Below are 22622 nucleotides of genomic sequence, written 5' to 3' on the forward strand. Positions count from 1 at the left end.
TCCTCCTCTCGCGCTCTCTCTATCTCCCCCACCCCCCACTCACTGTCTCTCTCACACCATCTTATCTTGCCGTTCCTTTCCACTATTGAAGGTGCTTCTCAAACCAACAGCTTGGACTGAAGCTTTTGCATCTCCCCTAATATTTCATTAAACAGCTCAGGTGGAATATTGGGTTGTTTTACTGTGTTAAAGGTACTAGTTAAATGCAAGTTACTAACTAGGCAAATTTAGAAAGAATGGAAGATTCTAATGTAACCAAGTTAGAAGGAAAAGGATGAGATGACACTTGTATGATGCCTAAACATGGAAATCACGAATCTATATCTATTTTGTAAATACTTTGTAATTTCTTTATTCTCTTATGAGATGTGGTGTGTCATTGGTAAGGCCAGTATTTATTACCTTCCCCATTTGCCCTTGAACTGAATGGTATGTATGGGCATTTCCAACCACACTGCCATGGGTGTGGAGTTGCACATAGACTAGACCAGATCAAATCAGGATGCCACATAGCCCTCCCTAAAGAGGCATTAGTGAACCACATGGGATCTTGCAGCAACTGATTGGCTTTATATTTAAAATTGATTTGTTTTAAATTTTGCCATGATGGAATTTGAGCCCAGAGGTTTAGCCTGGTTCTCTGGATTCTAGTCCATTGACATTACCACAACCTAGCTCAACAACTGTACAGAGCCCAGTATCCAGCGACAGAGCTGAGGAAGAGGTGACAGGTACAGTTGTGTCAATAATGGTCACTGTATTTAATGCAGAGCAATAGGGCAATACATTTTGGAAGAAAGCATTTAGATTCATCAATTGGAAGTCTAGAACATTAAAACATAAAGGGCTGCCTGTGCATTTTCACTGCAGTGACATTAAATCAGTTACCGGAATGATCCTGTGTACAGTGTAGGTTTGGTCTGACATGTGGCACTGATGTGAGCATCATTAATTCATATTGCACCACACAGTCCCCACTGTCGGTAAAAAGCTGAAACTGTTCATCTATCAAGCTAACGTGACTGATCAAAGAACTAACAGTGAGCTTGACTTACTGCAGTGATTTCTTTTTTATTTATAGCTTAATCTGTCTTTGTGATATTCTAAAATTGAAGTGCTTTGAGTTTTCCTTGTATATTATTCACGTGATGTTTAATTGGACTTGTATAAGTCTCATTCCCCAATCCCTATGCTGAGATTTCCCCGATGAACGTTCAAATAAGAGCTGAGAGGAAAATGGAGTGCAATTATTTGAATATTCCATGAGTCTGACAATGACATTCAGCAGTGATTTCTGTCAACTGTTTGAGGTTGAGTGTCTGTTTCTTATTCCCATCAATAAATATGCTTCTCTTTTAACATGTTTGCACACTCTCTCCATCTGCCCCTTTGGATAATTTTTTTCTTTTCATCCTCTTAATTGTTACTTCCTTTCAGCTGTGATGCCTCTTCCTGGTTGATTGGGAATCGGTTCCGGATTCAATGGCTTGTGCATAGGTTTTATTATCTGTAAATTATTTTAAATAATCTTTGCATGGCTTCCTTTTCAATTCAAAAGTCTTGACCTGGTTTATGATACCCCATAATCGCACACTTCCAGTTTGTGTGTCATACCTGGCCTTGGTTGGTCCACGTTTTCATGGCATGTGCACTCAGAGTTGTCCTGCCAGACAGCACTTTCTCACTAGGCGAAAGTGAGGACTGCAGCTGCTGGAGATCAGAGTCAAGATTAGTGTGGTGCTGGAAAAGCGCAGCCAGCCAGCCAGAATCTGGGGAGCAGGAGAATCGATGTTTTGGGCTTTGATTGATTTTCCTGCTCCTCTGATGCTGCCTGACCTGTGCTTTTCCAGCACCATTCTAATCAGCACTTTCTCACTCCTCAGTTTTGCCCTACATTGACTGCTATCTTACAATTCCTGCTTTTGTTTTGTTTAGGGGATATTCGGCAGCTTCTGATGTGGATTAAAAACAACTTGCTGAAAGAGCGGCCGGAGCTTTTCATTCAAGGTGATTCTGTGTAAGTTCAGCTCCCGATTTCATTAAGTACAGTTCCACCCCTGTGTGGCATCTATATCTGGGCACACTTAACGCCGAACGTGGCTCAGTGAGTATCCCAGCCACACGGACTGAGGTAACAATTTAATTTCCCATCCCTAATAATAGCCCTTGAAATTGCTGGCATTATAGAGGGCAGAACCCTATTGCTGTGGATTTGGGGTCATGTGTATGCCAGGTCAGGTGAGGATGCAAGTTTTCCTCCCTGAAGGACATTATTGAGCCAAAACATTTCTAGAGATATTTAATTGAAGCTTTTTGTCTTTCTTTCATTCATCAGCACTGGGGCACAAGAAGCTAATGTTTCAAAGGGAACACCAATTTGTAGGATGGGCAGTGTTGATGCCAAGTGGCTTGACCATGGCTGGTTTGGCAAAGCGTCTATTAACTGTCAATCTTAGCCAAATAGTATTTTTTTACAGCAAATAATACCATTTGTATTCCAGATTTATTCATACAATTTGAATTCTACCAGCCTGGTAGATTTGAACCCATGATCCTAGATCAATAGCCTGGACCTTTAGATTACTGGTGCAGTGATGTTACCAGTATGCCACTGTCTCCCCTTGGCATTACTCTGCTATTTTGCCTTTATTCAGTTGTTGGCTATGAGCCAGAACAGCATGCACCACAATCAGCCTTGTAAGCTATGGTTTAGAGTATTTCACAGGTTGTATCAGTGTGTGTTTCTTGATGCTGCTCACTGTTGTCATTGTGATTCACACGTTTTCCGGAATATTCTGAGTCACCGTTTCCTGTGGATTTGCTGAGTCGCCTTAGCTGGAAATTTCAGCCGAATCTCTCTGTCATAAGCAGTCTATGAGCTGCTTCTCCCAGCTGTCCCAGCTGAAGTAATAAGTGTCCAAACACTGCGCTTTGGCATCAGCAACATCATTAGTCATCCCCAGGTCCAGTCAGATGTTATCTTCTATATAGCTTCTGTCTACATGAAACTTCTCATTAAAAGGGGCATTGTGTATTGTTCAGGGAGAATAGGTAAGGGCTGTAGTTACTAATCACACTAACATCTGTCAACCATGACATGTGTGAGGAAGAGGTTTAAAAGTCTGGATGTGATGATCCCACAGTTCAATAGCTCGCTATTCTTGAAGGGTGGCCGGTTGAGTGAGGGACTGTTTGTTCCTTGCTTACTGCTTGACAGCAGCAAAGGATGCAAGCAAGAGATGTCAGAGAATTCCTGCAATCATGGAATTTTATTTTTTTAAATAAGTACATGTCCTTGGTTTACTTTTATTTCCATGTTTAATACCAAGATCCCCTCTTAAAGATAATCGTCACCAGGGATTGTGACCCTAAGAGATATAGGCTATTTGCATCTCCTCTACAGTTCAGTGAGATTATGGCTGGTCTGATGATCCTCAACTCCACTCACCTGCCCTTCCCCCATAACCTGTGATTCCCTTCCCAATTAACAAGCTGTCTATTATCATCCTTGAGTGTACTTGATGACCCAACCTCGACAGCCGTCTGCAGGAAAGAATTCCAGAGAATAAAAACCCTCTGAAAGAGGGAATTCATCCTCATCTCTGCCTTGAATGGTGACCTTTTATTCTGAGATGATGCGTCTGGTCCTAGACTCTCCCACAATGGGGAGCAATCCCTCAGGATCTACCCTGTCAATGCCCGAAGAATCTTGTATGTTTCAATAAGGTCTTCTCTCATTCATCTACCTTCCAGTGAATGTCTGGGAGGTTGGGACTAGTTTTAACCTTCCACATGAGTTTCTTGAGCCCCCAAACCCACCCCACCCCCTCAAACCATTCCTTATCAAGTGCCCTGTCACTGCACACAGCCTTGCTTGTGTCACATTGGCTGCTTCCCTCCTGACCGTCTGCCTGGCTTAGATTTTCACACCCACCTCACAGTAGCCGAGTGTGTGGACGTTTTAAATGCCAGAGGGCTGCTTTGTGTGGAGCTTGTGTGTCACGTACGTTGTTATTCTCTGGCTCTTGTGCAATCTTTCAATCAGAGAGGGGCTATGTTCCCAACGTTGATAAATCACATGACACCAGATTGCAGTTCAACGGGTTTACTTGCATTGCTCCTTCGTCAGGTTGCCACCTATCCACTCCATCCTCCTCTCCAACCTATCACATTCCCCTCCCCGCCCCTGCTCTCCACCACCTTCATCTACCTATCACATTCCCAGCTACCTTTCCCTTAGCCCCACCCCTCCCATTTATCTCTCAGCCCCCGGCCCACAAGCCTCATTCCTGATTAAGGGTTTATGCCTGAAACGTCTACTCTCCTGCTTCTCGGATGCTGCCTGACCTGCTGTGCTTTTCCAGCATCGCACTCTCAACTCTGACCTCCAGCACCTGCAGTGCTCACTTTCTCCGTTGTCCACCACAGTCTAACCCTGGCACCTCCATCCCAAGGTTGGCCATAGCTTCCTGTCCTAAGTGTCAATCTCTGCTGCTGCTCAACTACGTTTGGTCCAATACTTCAAGTAATATAACTGAAAATTAAACAATGCTGCTGGCCCACTATTCCTTTTAAATGGAAAACAACTTTTTTTTTTGTCTATTTCATCATGTGAAAAAAGAAATGAATTATAAAGAGGTATCATAGCTTAGGTTATGCAGTCCTCCTTTCTAAACCCCTCATGGTCTTTGGGTAAAAGGTCACTAGGCAATGCTGATTCTTTGTATTCTGGCACCATTGCTGTGCTCTGCACAGGGGATGTTTTTGACAGTGTTCATTTTGAGGGATCCTCTGTGCGCTCCTGAGGACTGTCAAAATGCTTATGTTCCCAGGGAACCCTCTGTACATCTCAGCATATTCCCAGAAATCCACTGCAAAGATTGTCACATTCCCCATCACTGTCAGGACGCCTGGCAAACCGTAGCACTGTCCGCAGACCTGGAATCCTAGCTTCCAAAAGACAGTGGATGTGAGCCAAGTGCTGGCAAATGGGACTAGATTAATTGAGGATATCTGGTTGGCATGGGCGAGTTGGACCAAGGGGTCTGTTTCTGTGCTGTACGTCTCTACGACGGTACCAACCAACCAAAGGGAATACCATACCGTCCTTATTTTGCAGGAACTTGTTTTTTAATAATATGCCACCGTGGGGATGACAATCTGGTAAACCAGAAAAATGTAAAGGCTAATGTAAGTGAATGATCCTTGGAAGTTGCTAACCATGGCCGACGTTACCAACACACACTGGTGAGCTGCTCTCTGAGAAAGGAGTGTTACATGAGGCTGTCTCTGTTAGTGAGGGAGTCGTAAACAATTTGTGTTACATCAGATCTGGTGACACGCAGTATCTAGGGTCGAGCAACAAGGGGCAGCTGTGTGCCATGAATATTTAATGGTTCTCATTATTTTCCAGTGTATCTTAAGTCGGGTATTTGTTATTAAATTTGGTGGTGGTGACTTGTTAGAAATTCAGTTTCATTTAGTGGCCCCTCTTGTGTTGAATATTTATTTGTGTATGGGTGCTTTCTAATTAGACTTGACTGAACTTTTAACCTGCAGTGTTTAAGCTCTATTCTCCCAACAGCTTGTCGCCTAAAGGTATCATCTCTGCCATGATAAGTAATAAAGATATTGCACGCTCACTATGCAGCTAGGAAATGCTCGACCGTTAATCTGAGACCCTGGCTTCATCTCCTTCAACAACATCCTTCAATCACTGGTGCAGGGTTTCAGTGTGACACACACACACACAGTCACATAGGTCCCAGGATTGATCCCTGGCCTCTGCTGATCTCGGTTAAGAAACGCTCCATTTGCCCTCAATGGCCGACTTAGGCAGCAAGAACAATCGCCCTGGGTTCCTGGTCCTGATGTCCATCAAGTGACATTTTCCACAAAGTGCCTGTTTGAAAGAAAGTGCTTGTCTTTATATAATCACTTTCACAGACCCAGCACACCCCACAGCGCTGTGCAATCAGTAAACGATCTATTGGAGTGCAGTCACGATTGTAATATTATAGCCAATTTGCACACAGTAAACTCCCCCCAAACAGCAGTGTGGTAATGACCAGATGGACTGTTTTTACTGATAGTGAAGGCAGTGAATGCTAGAGCTACTCAGGAGGTCAGACAGTCCCAGTGAAGACAGAAAAGGAGTTAAACCTTTCAGGAGAACTGATAGGCCGTCCAGCTGAAATGTTCCTTCTGTTTTGATCTTCACCTGTTGAGTATTTGCAGCAGTTTTTATTATTTCAGACTTCCAGCATTTGCAGGATTTTTGCTTTTGTACCTTTTTTATGTAAGTGATATTGGCCAAGGGATAAAAATTAGTAGACGGGCTGGAGGCTGGAAGAACACACCAAGCCAGGCAGCATCAGGAGGTTGGGAAGTCAACATTTCGGATGTAACCCTTCTTCAGGATAAAGATTGGCTGGAATACCTGGCGGGGAGAATCTTCCCCCACTACTGCTCTTGATGATAACACCATGGCATTTTTTTTTACATCTTGTACACCTAAGTCTGGATTAGAGGTGCTGGAAAAGCACAGCAGTTCAGGCAGCATCTGAGGAGCAGTAAAACCGACGTTTCAGGCAAAAGCCCTTCATCAGGAATACAGGCAGTGTGCCTGAAGGGTGGAGAGATAAATGAGAGGAGGGTGGGGGTGGGGAGAAAGTAGCATAGCGAGTCTGTTTCAGGACCTAGTTGATTTTAACCCTACTGTGAATCTTCTTGCAAGGATGCCTGCCTTGAAGAAGTTTTCCTCCTCTCTCTACAAGAATCTCAGGGAGTCCCTCTCCCACTGCAACCCCCAGGTCACCTTCAACCATGTCCTGAAACCGACTCGCTATGCTATTTTCTCCCCACCCCCACCCTCCTCTCATTTATCTCTCCACCCTTCAGGCAGTCTGCCTGTATTCCTGATGAAGGGCTTTTGCCCGAAACGTCAATTTTACTGCTTCTCGGATGCTGCCTGAACTGTTGTGCTTTTCCAGCACCTCCAATCCAGAATCTGGTTTCCAGCATCTGCAGTCATTGTTTTTACCTACACCTAAGTCTGCGCACACATTATCCAAAAGATGACGTCTGTTGGTCTACATGCTAGCTTTGTAAAGTAGATAGCAGCAGAGATAGTAGAGGCACTGGCTATTATTATAAAAGATTCACGAGATTCTAAAATGACCTCATCAGATTGCAAGTTTACAAATATATTACTGTGTTTTTCAAGAAAGGAGGGCAAGGGGTAATTAGATGCTCCAGGTCAGCTATTCAGGCATCGATTACTGGGCAAGTGTTGGAATCTATCGCTAAGTAAATCTCAACAATGTACTCAGAAAATCATAGTGCGATCAAAGTTGACTTGTTTTACAAAAAACAAATCATATTTGACAGATCTCCGCAAAGATTTTTTTAAGTATGTAGCCAGTTCAATAGATAAAGGGAGCCGTCAAAGTTACAATAAGGTACCACAAAAGAAATTAACACACAAGATAAGCCTGATGGAATTGGGATAATATGTTCACATGGACAATAGACTGGTTAGCAGTTTGGAGGCAAAGGATGAATAGCATTTTTACGTTGGTAGGCTGTGACAAAGTTGCGAAAATCATTGCTAGGATATCAGCAATGTACAATTGACAAAAGGATGGAGATGATGATGTAAAGGTATGAGATGTAAACTGAGACATGGATGCACACAGGCTGCAAAGTGATATAGACAGGTTAACGTGCGTTGTTAAACCTCACCAAGATAACACATTGGAAATCATACCCAGTATTCCTGGAGTTGTCACAGAAATTAAAGGTTTTAAAAGATAAAAGGTTCCCCAGCTTGCTTGTCTTTTGGAGCCAGATTAATAGAAATCATGGCCTATGTTTCTGTGCTGAGAGGGATAGCTGGGTTCTCCAGGACAGCTATTCAAGCATCAATTACAGTACAGCATCAATTGTACAACATTGATTATCCGAATTTCAGATTATCTGAACAAGGGCTCAAGGTCCCAGTGCCTGGGTAAAATGTGTTATTTGAATATTTGATTATCCGAACAGAATACTTGCCTGCCCGTGTCATTCAGATAATAGAGGTTGCTCTGTACTGGGAAACTGTGGGAATCTATTACTAAGAAAATCGCAACAATGCTCTGAGAAAATGTCACTGTATTTATTACAAGTAATTAGACTCTAGCTGCAGGTAAGCAGGTCTAAAATGTTTGCATGTAATACTAATTAAAATTAATCCACTTATAAACCACCTCCTTAACACAAATAGGTTATGGACAGCGGGGAATATCTGAGTTCATAGTCTTTGAGATGATCCTTCTGTCTTTTCTGCTGGCCAGCATATTGCTCCAATCCTCTTTCTCCAGATGCCTATGCTGTTTGGTAGGAGACACAAGGTGACTGGTTTCCTTTATTAAAAACAAAGTGTCTGACTTATTAGTTAAATGTCAGAGCATATGATAACTGTTGCAGGAAAGACTAACTTTTTTTGGAGGGTTTACAGTGAGTTTTGACTGCAGAGAACAGAGACACTGTTCCTGAACTGGGGGGAGGGGGCTGTGAGCTGAACACTTCTCTTCCTTTCTCTATAACTTGTTCCCAGCTCCAAACTGTTCAGTTAGTCACAAACAAATCACACAAATCTGTCGGCAGATAAAAAGCCTCCCATCTTTGATAACGGGTCACTAGTCCAGAGACCGTTCAATTTCTTGTTGCCAGCAAAAACTGCCTCAGGGCCCCCATGGCTTCAAACTAGCTGCATCTCAACACTTCAATGACTACTGGTATAGGTGACAGGTTACTTGCTTTTCAGAACTGCAGCACCCTTGCCAAAACGTTGCATTTAAAATACTCGTTCTCATTTCAGTCTTTAAAAAACACAAAAAGAATTTTAAAAACATAAGAATAAAAGACATGTTTTTTACAGATTGGGCAGTGGAGTGCCAGGTGAACTGTAAGCTGAGGACGCTTGAGGTTTTACGCTCTGCTAGTAAGAATGAAAAGGCAGAATATTTTTTAAAGTGTGAAACTTATAAGTGTTGTTTGGTTGTCAGAGGGAGCCCCACACTCCGGATGAGAGGCCAATCATTTAGGACACATGGGAAATATCATTATTCAGAAGTTTGTGATTCTTTAGAAACCTCCAACTCGGGGAGTTGAGGATTTTTTCACTGCTGAATGTATTTAAGGCTGAAAAGAAAGCAAATCTTAGCAGGACTTATACACTTAATGGAGAAAGTGAGGTCTGCAGATGCTGGAGATCAGAGCTGGAAATGTGTTGCTGGAAAAGCGCAGCAGGTCAGGCAGCATCCAGGGAACAGGAGAATCGACGTTTCGGGCATAAGCCCTTAATGGTAAGGTCCTAGGGAGTGTTGCTGAACAAAGAGACCTTGAAGTGCAGGATCATAGCTCTTTGAAAGTGGAGTCGCAGGTGGATAGGATAGTGAAGGCTTTCCTTTATTGGTCAGAGTATTGAGTATAGCAGTTGGGAGATCATGTTGGCAGGACAGGGCATTGATTAGGCCACTGTTAGACTATTGCGTGCAATCCTGGTCTCCTTCCTATCGGAAAGATGTGAAACTTGAAAGGGTTCAGAAAAGATTTACAAGGATTTTGCCAGGGTTGGATTTGAGCTTTCGGGAGAGGTTGAATAGCCTGGGGCTGTTTTCCCTGGAGGCTGAGGGGTGACCTTATAGAGGTTTTTAAAATCATAAGGGGCATGGATAGGATAAATAGATAAGATCTTTTCCCTGAGGTGGGGTGTCCAGAACTCGAGGGCATAGGTTTAGGGTGAGAGGGGAAAGATATGAAAGAGACCTAAGGGGCAACTTTTTCATGCAGAGGGTGGAGCGTGTCTGGAATGAGCTGCCAGAGGAAGTGGTAGAGGCTGATACAATTACAACATTTAAAAGGCATCTGGAAGGGTATATGAATATGAAAGGTTTAGAGGGACATGGACCGGGTGCTGGCAGGTGGGACTAGTCTGGGTTGGGATATCTGGTCGGCATGGACGAGTTGGACTGAAGGGTCTGTTTCCATGCTGTACATCTCTATGACTGTGAGTCTATAATATATTTTTGGTATCTCAGAGAGTCAAGGGATATGGAAGGGTTAAAACCAAGGAATAGTTAGGTGACTGTCTGTTTCTGAATGGCACAGATATGATGGGCTGAAGGGCCTTTTCCTGTGCTGTGAATCTTTCAGATTCTATGTCAATCAGCCACAATCCTATTGAAAGGCAGCGCTGACTTAAGCAGCCCAATAGTGTGTTCTTGATCCTATTTCTTCTGTCCTTGCATCCTTGGTACTGCAGTGAAATGCCAGCCTTCATTATGAACTGCAGCCTGCTGTGAGAGTGTTGGCTGAGGCCAGGCTCAGGCCTTTCTGGAGGAGTGTTCTGCTCTCACTCTGCTTCCAGGTCTCTCAGACTGACCAAACGACAAGGCTTGGTGCAAAGAGTTGTGAATTAGCTTGACATTTTTCTTTTAAAATGCTTCTTCGCCGCATCCTACTCAAAATCTTGAACTCTGCTGTTGTCAGAATGCCTGATGATGTGCTGCAGCAATTCCCAGCATTTGTCTGGCCCTTCAGATCTGCTTTAAAATTCAGGGCACACCTAACAGCTTGAAGTGTGCAACGCTCCTGTTTGGAGAAAGACAATTATTAAAGTGCGCTGAAGATCAAACAGCAGTTCCATCCAGCTTTGATCATTAACTGATGTACTGATGCTTTCCTTTTGTAGCCATGCTTTAAGTTAATAGCCCTGATAGCATTTCCAAGTGTCACGTTAACGTGCTTCCCTGTTTGTGGTGTGCTGCCAAGCAACTACTCCCAGCTCACTTATGTGAGATTTAGTGATTATAGCAATGACTGTATATTGAATTAAAGAGGAAGGTGACTCCACCCCCTCACCCATGGAGCCTTTCTCTGTTTCTAATGTTATTTTTATTTGTGTATAATTAGTTGCTGAGAAGGCTTCAGCAAATGGGGAGGTGCCAAGGCACAGGGGTCTTGAGTTGCAGAATATAGGGTTGCAGTGCTGGCTGATATCGCTGATGGATACAAAGTAAAGGAGCAGGGCAGGCTGTCCAGAGACTAAAGTGTGGAAGATCCTAGTTGTTAGATTCTTTGATATGAACTCTGATGGAAATTGATGAGGTCAGGGAAGGCGAGGACATGTAATTTGTAAATAAGGACAATAATTGAGAGGAAGTTAGAATCAAAGCGTGCAGGTTTCTGGTCACCCTGCACTGAGTCCTGGAGGAGAAAGACATTTGAGGATGGAGTAGGGTCACAAAATCGAATGCTGTTTGAGGGCTCTGTTATGAAGGAATGATTGGGAGAATTTGTTCTTGTGTGTCTTATAGAGAAAATGCAAAATATTAGTTCAGGAAAGTACACCAAGGGGAGCATTGGCTCAGACCAGTGATAGGCAAATCTTTGGACTGATATGGTTGGAAAAACAACCCAGTGAGTGCCACAGACTTTGGTCTGGAAAGCTGTAAATCTCCAATGCTGCAATGGACATGCTTTATGTGTCTGAGCTAAGATGCACCATCATTGTAATTGTATGAAACCAATAGACAGGAAATAGGGAGTGAGTCGAAGTGGGTGAGGGTGAGATAGTAGCTTAGTGGTAATATCGCTAGTTTGGTAATCTAAACATGGGCTAATGGTGAGGATGTAGAGGTGCCGGTGTCAGACTGGGGTGGACAGTCAGAAGTCACACGACAACAGGTTACAGTCCAACAGGTTTATTTGAAATTGCAAGCTTTCAGAGTGCTGCTCTGTCATCACCTATGTGACTATCAGTGAGGAGACATGGGTTTCAGTTCTACAGTGGCAGCTAATGGAATTTAAACTCAATTCATTAAAAAAATTTAAGAAGCTAGTCCCAGTAATGATGCCTAACGTTGTTGATTCACAAATACCCTTATGGGAAGGAAATCTGCCATCCTTCCCTAGACTGGTTCACATGTGATTCCCGAACCACTGCAACGTCTTTGACTTTTAACTGCCCTCTGAACTAGCCCTAACCAGGCAAGGGCAGTTCGAGATAGGCAGGAAAGGGCTTACCAACAACTCTCACCTAAAGAAGGGGCAATGAGTGGAACAGGAGTTAATGCAGAATGGGGAAGGAATGTTCATACTAGGTTAGGAGACAGTCGGATTGATTACAGGATGGAGTGTGCTTAACCATTCAGGATGGGGTAGATGCAGTTTTGAAGGAGTGTGTGCAGAGCAGAGAAGCAAATATTGGGGAGTTTTCTTTGCTTTTCAAATCCATGTACAGACAGTCCAGTCTCCCCAGAAGCAACTAGGATAGGTCCGTCGTAATAACATACTTGAAATTGCCTCCTATAAAGTGAAATGTTAGCAAGTACATTCCATTCAGTGTGTTAATATATATATGGTGTGTTTCTGGTGGTGGGTGAGACATGCCAGTAACCAGAGAGGGAGAGACTGAGCCACATCGACTGGGAAAGACCAGGTTCATTTGCTGAGTTTGTTCATGTCGGCCTGGGGCTGTGAGAGCGTTGATAAACGTTACAGGAGTTGAACTAATGGGAGAATATCCAGGTTCCAGTGGCCACTTGCTGCTGTGACTGGGAAAGTTTGTGATCTGCACATTTCAGATGGGAGCAAGATTGAGTTTTGTAGTGGTTCTGTCTCACCGTCAGGGGGGAAGCGATGGCCTAGTGGTATTATCACTGGATTGTTAATCCAGAGACCCAGAAAATGTTCTAGGGACCTGTGTACAAATCCTGCCCTGGCAGCTGGTGTAATTTGAATTCAGTACAAACCAACTTTGGAATTGGGAGTCTAATGCTGACCATGAATCCATTGTTGATTGTTGGCAAAACCCATCTGTTTCACTAATGTCCATTCGGGAAGGAAACTGTTGTCCTTACGTGGTATGCCCTACGTGTGACTCCAGACCCACAGCAACGTTGTTGACTCTCTAATGCCCTCTGGGGGACCAGGGATGGGCAATAAATGCTGCCCAGCCGGCAATGCCCTCATCCCGTTAATGAATAAAGAAAAAAAAAATTAACCCTGGAGCATAATCCAAACTCCAAAGCTCACAGTAACTTGTCTGAACTTGTGAAACACAATGTCATTGGCGTAGCTTCTGCATCTTTCTGAAGGATCATGTTTAAAGAATCAACAAAGTTGTGCACAATGCTATACAACAAAGTTTATTTCTGTAGATAATTCGAGATGTTTTACAACAGAATAACACTAATTTGCAATCAGCCCAGTGGGTCAGTTGACCAGTGTGAAGAACCATTCAGATTTGGAAATGGGAGTAGATTTGTTCTGTGGTCTGCGCTGATCTTGTCTTGTCCTCTTATAGGGGACTTTGCAATTGCTGCTTTATTCCTAGACCAGAGGCGAGAAAATAGGCGTAAGGTTCTCCAATGGTCCCTGTGCTATGTGTACGAGAGAGACACACACAATAGGTTTGATGTCCATGTTGTCAACTCTTTCATCCATTTCAAAAATTTCCTTAAAAAACTTTTCTTCGTGGAGATTGTTGTCATAGAAGTAGGAAAACCGATACAATTCCCTGTCCCTTGAAATGCATCTTGCTCCAGGGAAGCCTCCAAGTACATTGCTCAGTGCCTTTCGTCTCACTGTTAACATGAAGTAAGAACCTGAAAGAGACAGGAAAATACGCAGGGTATGAAATTGCAAGCAGCATAATTGAGAAATCAAGTGACTATCCTAAGTACCTGCAGAGTCATGGCGATTATACAGCACAAAAACAGACTCTTCAGTCCAACTTGTCCATGCCAACCTATTATCCTAAATTAATCTAGTCCCATTTGCCAGCACTTGGCCCATATCCCTCTAAACCCTTCCCATTCCAAGTACCCATATAGATGCCTTTTGAATGATGTAATTATACCCAACCACCTCCACTTCCTCTGGCAGCTCATTCCATACATGCGCTACCCTCTGCCCCTTCGGTCCCTTTTATACCTTTACTCTCTCATATTAACCTATGTCCTATAGTTTTGGACTCCCATACTCTGGGAAAAGACTTTGGCTAATCACTCTATCTGTATCCCTCATGATTTTATAAATGTCTATATGTCACCCCTCAGCCTCTGACGCTCCAGGGGAAAACAGCCCCAGCCTATTCAGCCTCGCCCTATAGCTCACACCCACCAACCCTGGCAACATCCTTGTAAATCTTTTCTGAACCTTTTCAAGTTTCACAACATCCTTCCTATAGCAGGGAGACCAGAACTGAACGCAGTATTCCAAAAGTAGCCCAACCAACGTCCTGTGCAGCTGCAACGTGACCTCCCAACTCCTATACTCAATGCACTGACCAATAAAGGCAAGCATAGTTTAGGCTGAAATACCCAACTGCTTCAGTATGCTGTGATGGGATGTCCATGTACCTTTGAGAGGGCCATACCTGCTGTCCATCACTGTCCCCCATGAACCATGATGTGATGATTAATCCCATGACAGTGAGTGGTCCTACACAGCAGTTATGTCTAATCCACCTCCCAGTTCACATTATCTGAACATCAGCTTATCTCCAAATAAAGATCCCACATTGTTGCTTGGTCAGTCATTGTGCTAGCAATGAACAGAAGATTGTAACAAGCTGCTGATAATGCCCTCAACACCATAGGAGAGGCAATAGAAGTTTGGTAATGGCAGGGAGATGTGTATTGAACTGAATCTATTGAGGGATTGATACAGCTCAACCAGTTATCATAGAATCCCTCTAGTGTGGAAGCAGGCCATTTGGCCCATCGAGCCCGCACTAACCTTCTGAAGAGCATCCCATCCAGAACCCCATCCCTGCATTTCCCATGGCCAATCCACTTAACCTACACACCTTTGAACGGTAGGAGGAAACCGGAGCACGAAACCCACGCAGACACGGGGAAAACGTGCAAACTCCACAAGATCTTTCCTTCCTTCCGCACTCTTGCAGTGGAGGTTGATTTATGTGCAGGCCTGTGGTCATTAAAATGGCAATGGCAGTGTTTCTGAGATTCGTGAATGAGACTAAAATCACTTCATGAGTCAGCTGGGATTTAACCCCACCCACCACAAACCGAAACAAAAGGTTTGGACTCTGCTCATAACACCAACAAGCAATCAGAGCAAAAGCTCACTAGTAAATATCAATATAATTAATGCATGTACTGTGAGTGATGAACTTTATTCAGGTTAAATTCACTTTAAACAACACAAGCATTATGACTGTGTTTTAAGATTATATTGTCCTGGTTTTCAGTATTTAAAGAGGTGCGAGGTGATTTCGGGCTGGCGTTTGATGCAGAATGCACTGTCACCATATAAGTAGTATTGCGTAGGCCGGCATCTTCTCGAATTAGCACTGTGGGTCCGAATGGACTGCAGCGGTTCAGGAAGGTAGCTCCCATCACCACCTCAAGGACACCGCGGATGAGAAATAATTGCTGACCCAGCCAGTGATGGCCATATTCCTGAATGAATTGAAAACAGAAAGCACCCACAGCTAACTGATCTCAGTCTGCCAACAAGGCATGGAGTTATAGGAGAGGTTTCATGATGTCTGGCATTGTAAAAGGCCAATGGATGAATGACAGGCAATTGTAGACAGCTCAAAACAAAAAGCTTCAAAATAATTCCAGACCTCAGATGGATGCCCAGCAGTTGATGGCAAATGCCTTGTCTCGTGACATTCAGAAATTCTTGTCGGGTAATGACACCTTGGCCCACACTTATTCTTTTTTCCAAACAGGGTTGGTTATAGATTAATTGGTTATTTATCTCATTGTTTGTGGGATCTCCCTGTGCAAGAGTTGACTGCTATCCTTGTCCAACGTAGAAAAGTGATTACACACAGGTATTTAATTGGCTGTGCAGCTACATGTGACAATCTGAGAATTGGGAAAGGCGCTAATACAAACGGAGGTTGTTTCATTCTGCCTTGACCTCCTGCATTCATCACTGTCTCATGGACCAGTCCACTGCTGCAGATGGCTGAAATATGTGGCTGGAGGTCAGGGTGAAGCCTCCTGTGGTCAAATTGCCTCCTCATCCAACTGAGCATCTGCAATGAAGAGTGGATACTTGGGTGAGGTGCTGATGGTGATGATAAAGAACCAGAATCTAGAGAATGCTGGTGAGAAGCCAGAGAATCTTTGAACAAATTAATGTTCGCTTAGGGGAACAGACAGTGTATGGTGTTAAGTATTTGCTAAATGAATTGAAAATAATTTGGGCCTTAATTTTAATTGCAGCATTGTTTTAATCACCCACATATTGTATGACTCCTAATGGAGCGCACTGTGTTTTAGAACGGAGTGCTGTTATTTTCACCGCTCTAAGCAATGTCATAATGTTTCTGAAAGCTCTCTACACACCATCCAACATTCACAGGCAGCACAAGATCAAAAGGCTTGGTGCATCAACACTGGCACTGATGGCTGTACATGTGCCACCCCTTCCCACTGCACCTCCTGGCAGAGGCAAACAAATAAAAACACAGGAAGATGTAAAGTAGAAATGCCTTTTTGATCCACTGCAATCCTAGTCATCTCGGGGGACGCAGTATTCCCTAGGGGAATGCTTTCCATCTGTAGGGTGCCAGGAAAGAAGAAACTTTTGACTTGCACCTGCTGGGAGTATGATGATGAGTTTATTAATTGGGTGTGTTGTCCACCAGCTTGCATTTATATTAGCACCCTACCACTCGTAAAACAAAAGTCCTTCACCAGAGTGTACTCAAACACAGAGCAGCCAAAGACAGCATCAGGGCAAGATGCCCAATAGGCTAGTCATAGATCTTTCAGGAGTGTGCAGGAGCAGGAGAGAGGGTTACACGGAGGGAAGGCCAGGGTTTGGAGCCAATGCAGCTGAAAGCACAGTAGCCACCGGTGATCAATGTATGCCATGTCCCAGAGGCCTGTGTTGGAAGAACACAGATACCTTGTTTGGGTTGCACAGCTGGAGTTGAAGAGTATGGTGCTGGAAAAGCACAGCAGGTCAGACAGCATCCGAGGAGCAGATAGACATTTTGGACATAAACCCTTCATCAGGAATGAGCCTGATTCCTGCTGAAGATTCTCCTGCTCCTCGGATGATGCCTGACCTGCTGTGCTTTTCCAACACTACACTCTTCAACTCTGATCTCCAGCATCTGCAGTCCTCACTTTCTCCTAGTTGAATAGCTGGAGGAAATGATAGATGGGGAGAGACATGGAATTTGGAAGTGAGGATGTGGACTTGAAGGTGTTGCCAATCCAGGAGCCAGTGTGGATTAGTGGGTACAGGGGTGACGTGTGAAGGAGGCTCAGGTGGAGACACGTTGCCGAGTTTTGGATGAGTAGCAGAAAATAGAAGATGCAAGAGGGAAGGCCAACTGGGCGAGCACTGGACTCATCAAGTCACAATGAATCAAAAACACAAAGGACTGAGGAGAGAGCAAAGACCAACTGTGTTACAGATAGAATTGATAACATGGAGCTGGAAAGGTACAGCAGGTCAGGCAGCATTGAGGGAGCAGGAAAGTCAAAGTTTTGGTTTGGGACCTTTCATCAGGAGTCCTGATAAGGGGTCCCAACTGGAAATCTCAACCTTCCTGCTCCTCCGATGCTGCCTGACCTGCTCTGCCTTTCCAGCTCCGCATGTTATCGACTCTGACATGCCGTCCTTACTATCTCCAAGTGTTACAGGTAGGTGTGGGTAGTCTCCATGATAGGGGTTGGAAGCGCATGTTGAGGTCAGATGGTGCCAGCAGTTTGTGAATGGCTTGGCTGAACCTCATTCAGTGGCCAGACACAGAGTCTGTGATTGGGAAGCTCTTAATGGGGGCGGCCTGCAAACATAGGCCTTGATATACAGAGGACTTTCCTGCTCCCCCAGTACAAGGTCCCCGCCCCATACTGAAATCACTAGAAGTAGCTGTGTTATCTCTAGGTAATAAAGTCAAAGCCCGCTACAGAGTTGTGACCACAATCCAATAGCACCTCGATGCTGAAGGGCCACTGTTTCAGAGAGAGGTTAAACCTGACAGCGAGGTGCTGCAGGTGATCCCCTGGCACTAATGAAGCAAGTTCACTCCAGCATCCTGACCAGTATTTTTCCTGCAACCAACATCACTGAAACAGGGGCAGCACGGGGGCTCAATGGTTAACACTGCTGCCTCACAGCCCCAGGGACCTGGGTTCGATTCCAGCCTTGGGTGATTGTCTGTGTGGAGTTTGCACATTCTCCCCTTGTATGTGTGGGTTTCCCCTGGGTGCTCCGGTTTCCTCCCATAAGCCAAAGATGTACAGGTCAGGTGGATTGGCCTTGCTAAATTGCCCACCGTGTTCAGGGATGTGTAGGTTAGGTGCATTAGTCAGGGGTAAATATAGGGTAGGGGAATGGGTCTGGGTGGGATGTTCTTCGGAGGATTGGTGTGGACTTGTTGGGCCAAATGGCCTGTTTCTACACTGTAGGAATTCTATGTAGGGATTCTATGATAAACCCCTGTAAAGCTTAAAACTGTGCACCCTGGTTAATGACCTCTCTGAGGGGAAACATTTCTCCCTCTCCAGACCCCTCAACTTTGCAGACCTGAATCAGGTCACTCCACCACATCCCCCTGCCTTCTCTGCTCGAAAGAAAACAACCCTGACCTCTCTGCAAAGGCACTATGTCAATGTACTGACTGCTTTGACTGTTCACTCCTGCAAGCAAGCTTCCTGGCTGTATCAATGTATTGTCATGAATACAGAGCACAAGAAACAAGAGCTTCTAATATTTCCAGTAATTCAAAACATAGCAATTTCATTTCTAGAGCATTGGTTAAAAAGGGGGTTCCTCACTGGGAGGAACAGCCTCTGGTGGAATTGCTATCCCTTTAACCCGGCTTTTCCATTAACTGGGTTCTCTCTTTAACCTGGTTATCCCTTTAACCTGGGTATCCCTTTAACCTCTTTTTAACCTGACTCTCTCTCTAACCTGGCTTTCCCTTTAAATGGGAGAACGTGTGGACTGTAGATGCTGGAGATCAGAGTCGAGGGTGTGGTGCTAGAAAAGCACAGCCGGTCAGGCAGCGTCCGAGGAGCAGGAGAATCGATTCGGGGCTTTTGCCCGAAACGTCGATTCTCTTGCTCCCCAATTGCTGCCTTTCCCTTTAAATGGGCTGTCCCTCCCCTTACACAGCGATTCTTTTGATAGAAACTTAAATATCAGCAACAACGCGATGCGGAAACTTTTCTTCCCTTCCAACCAATTCTAAATTATATTCCTCCACCTCCAGCCACGTTCCCAAATTAATGAAAAAACTGAGCGTGTAGGAGAAAGATCAGCCTGGGCTGAAAACCTCAAATCTACATCTTCGTTTTGCAAAGATCAATTGTTTGGTCAGCCCTGGGAGTCAGAAATTAACCCAGAAATTGTGAAGATGTGAAATTAATTTGAAATCGACCATTGGCTGTATTTGTATTTCATACACACAACACATATACATAGAAACACACACACACACTCATACACATACACACAAACACACACAACATACATGCAAACACAATTTACATACAAACACAACATACATACAAACACACTCACGCGCGCGCACACACAGACACAGAGAGAAAACTGTCTGACCTACTGTTCCTTCCCTTGTCTTGTTCTGTCTCTAGGAGACCCGGTATCCTAGTTCTGGTCAATGATGCCGACTGGGAACTAATGGTTAGTGTCGCCGATTTTCGTTCGCAGTCGAATCTCAGTGAAGGGGTCTGGAGGAGGAGGAGGCGTGGGTGGTATTTTTAAAAAGTTAAGAAGGACAATAAACGCAGAGCGGTTACTTGTCAGTGCGGGTTTAATAGAAAGCTTTCCTGTTCCTACACCTGTACAGTAATATGTGACGATTATTCCTGCTCACAGGGGCAGCGAGAGGGACTAGTTCAGCAGCTCCCCTCCAAAGCCCCGAGTTGCTGAAATATTAATTTCTTAGTCCTAATATAAAAGAGAGCAGGCCTTGTTTAGTTTGCGGTGCACCAGGACAGGGAGTTAAAGAGCCATTTTAAACATATTATTTTTGCCCCGTTGTAGCGAAATAATTCACCCGCCTTGGAAGCAGATTCGTTGCTTTAATTAACTGCATTTGTTTTGTTATAATTAATCACAGGATATGTCCCTCCATTTTATATTCCCATGGAGAAAATGGCTGCTGATGGCAATTCAGACCACAATTGAGCTGAATTGTCTTACAGTGAATTTTAATCTTTAAGGGTGGAGAGAGAGAGAGAATTTTAGTTTGGGAGGCAACAGCGTGAATTTTAGTCTGAGGGAGGAGAGAGAGTGAATTTTAGTCTGAGGGAGACGACAGAGTGAATTTTAGTCTGAGGGAGGCGACAGAGTGAATTTTAGAGAGAGAGAGAGAATTTTAGTTTGGGAGGCCAGAGTGAATTTTAGTCTGAGGGAGGCAACAGCGTGAATTTTAGTCTGAGGGAGGAGAGAGAGTGAATTTTAGTCTGAGGGAGGCGACAGAGTGAATTTTAGTCTGAGGGAGGCGACAGAGTGAATTTTAGTCTGAGGGAGGAGAGAGTGAATTTTAGTCTGAGGGTGGCCAGGGTGAATTTTAGTCTGAGGGAGGAGAGAGAGTGAATTTTAGTCTGAGGGAGGCGACAGCATGAATTTTAGTCTGGGGGAGGCGACAGAGTGAATTTTAGTCTGAGGGAGGCGACAGCGTGAATTTTAGTCTGGGGGAGGCGACAGAGTGAATTTTAGTCTGAGGGAGGCGACAGCGTGAATTTTAGTCTGGGGGAGGCGACAGAGTTAATTTTAGTCTGAGGGTGGCCAGGGTGAATTTTAGTCTGAGGGAGGAGACAGAGTGAATTTTACTCTGAGGGAGGAGAGAGAGTGAATTTTAGTCTGAGGGAGACCAGGGTGAATTTTAGTCTGAGGGAGGAGAGAGTGAATTTTAGTCTGAGGGAGGAGAGAGTGAATTTTAGTCTGAGGGAGGAGAGAGAGTGAATTTTAGTCTGAGGGAGGAGAGAGTGAATTTTAGTCTGAGGGAGGAGAAAGAGTGAATTTTAGTCTGAGGGAGGCCAGAGTGAATTTTAGTCTGAGGGAGGAGAGAGAGTGAATTTTAGTCTGAGGGAGGCCAGAGTGAATTTTAGTCTGAGGGAGGCCTGGGTGAAGTTTAGTCTGAGGGAGGCCAGAGTGAATTGTAGTCTGAGAGAGGAGAGAGTGAATTTTAGTCTGAGGGAGGAGACAGAGTGAATTTTAGTCTGAGGGAGGCGACAGAGTGAATTTTAGTCTGAGGGAGGTGACAGAGTGAATTTTAGTCTGAGGGAGAGAGAGTGAATTTTAGTCTGAGGGAGGCCAGAGTGAATTTTAGTCTGAGGGAGACCAGAGTGATTTTAGTCTGAGGGAGGAGAGAGAGTGAATTTTAGCCTGAGGGAGGCCAGAGTGAATTTTAGTCTGAGGGAGGCCAGAGTGAATTATAGTTTGGATTGTTTTGTTTTTTTTAATTTGAATTTTCTTTCGTCAAGATCTCGCTGTTTATTCTTAAGGTGCTCACCGAGAGGAGCTCAATGCCAGTTTAGGTTAGGAGTTAATCTTTACACTGAAACAATTGTCGTTTGTTTATAAAAATTGGGGGGTGGGGAGGATGTCGTTCAGATATCAACTCAGAAATTATAGACCGTTCTGAAAATGTGACATTGATTTGAAGTGATCTGATGGAGCTGCAGAAGAGAGGGAGAATGTGCGGTAAAATATCGAGCAGTAAATCCCATTCTATGTGGACACTGGGCCGATATAAAAAGACAACTGCATTTTAACGAATATTTTGATGCACAAAAATCTACTGTTAAAGAAAATGTAGTTACAAATCGATGAAGGATTCCGTTGATGTGTACAATTCGCAGCCTATCGGTTTGATTGGGATTTTCCCTGTCTTTGTGTTTTTGCACAGGGCCAGTTGGATTATAAACTGGAGAACCGAGACATCATCGTTTTTATATCAACGTTGCACGGCGGTTAACGAAACAGTTTGATATTTTAAAAATAAAAACAAAAGGAAGCGACCAAAAGATTTTCTGTAACGCCATTTAACCGTGCGTCAAAGCGATGGCAACATTATTCCCGGGTTTATTCGGATCGCCTGTTTGTAATATACAAGCTGTTTGACCCGCAGTGCATTAGGATTACAAATGAGACTGAGAACATCAGTGTTTATGTAAAGATGGTGAACTGTAAAATAAAATAAGCTCCCCTGATCCTTGAAATCCTTAATCCCTATTTAAAAGCAAGTAATTGTGATATATTACGTTGACAGTAATGTTACAGGTTTTAACATCAATGCATTAAGCCTGAAATTTCCGCTCGTTTCAAACGATTCTTTTTTTGTGTGAACGACTATAATTTTCCTCAAAGTAAATTGACATGAAATCATGGCTGTTGCGTTGTAAGTCTCGCAGCTCTTTTATCTTGAGCGGTTCGTGAAAGCATTTTCACCCTCTCCTCTCTCTGCCCCCCACACCCAGTTCGTTCGCAAACGCACCTCATTCGTTCACGGTGGGCTGAAACAGACCAAGGTGCAGCCTTCAAAGGGAGATTTCTGCACAGACACTAGCACAGACACGGGCCCACCTCAGCACCGCGGT

General features: G+C 44.1%; 1 protein-coding gene across 1 annotated transcript in view; it reads left to right on the forward strand.

Moving 5' to 3' along the window:
- The window catches only part of urm1 (ubiquitin related modifier 1), a gene marked incomplete at its 5' end in the record, with an annotated part of 46260 nt that extends 23848 nt beyond the window's left edge, over window positions 1-22412 (forward strand). The window contains 3 exons of the mRNA XM_043719707.1: window positions 1936-2017; window positions 19650-19698; window positions 21932-22412. Of these exons, the coding sequence (XP_043575642.1) occupies window positions 1936-2017; window positions 19650-19698; window positions 21932-22000 (200 nt within the window). The remainder of the gene's footprint in view (window positions 1-1935; window positions 2018-19649; window positions 19699-21931) is intronic.
- Between the last annotated feature and the right edge of the window lie 210 nt (window positions 22413-22622).

This window comes from Chiloscyllium plagiosum, chromosome 30 (genome assembly GCF_004010195.1).
Source record: "Chiloscyllium plagiosum isolate BGI_BamShark_2017 chromosome 30, ASM401019v2, whole genome shotgun sequence".
Classification (NCBI taxonomy): domain Eukaryota; kingdom Metazoa; phylum Chordata; class Chondrichthyes; order Orectolobiformes; family Hemiscylliidae; genus Chiloscyllium; species Chiloscyllium plagiosum.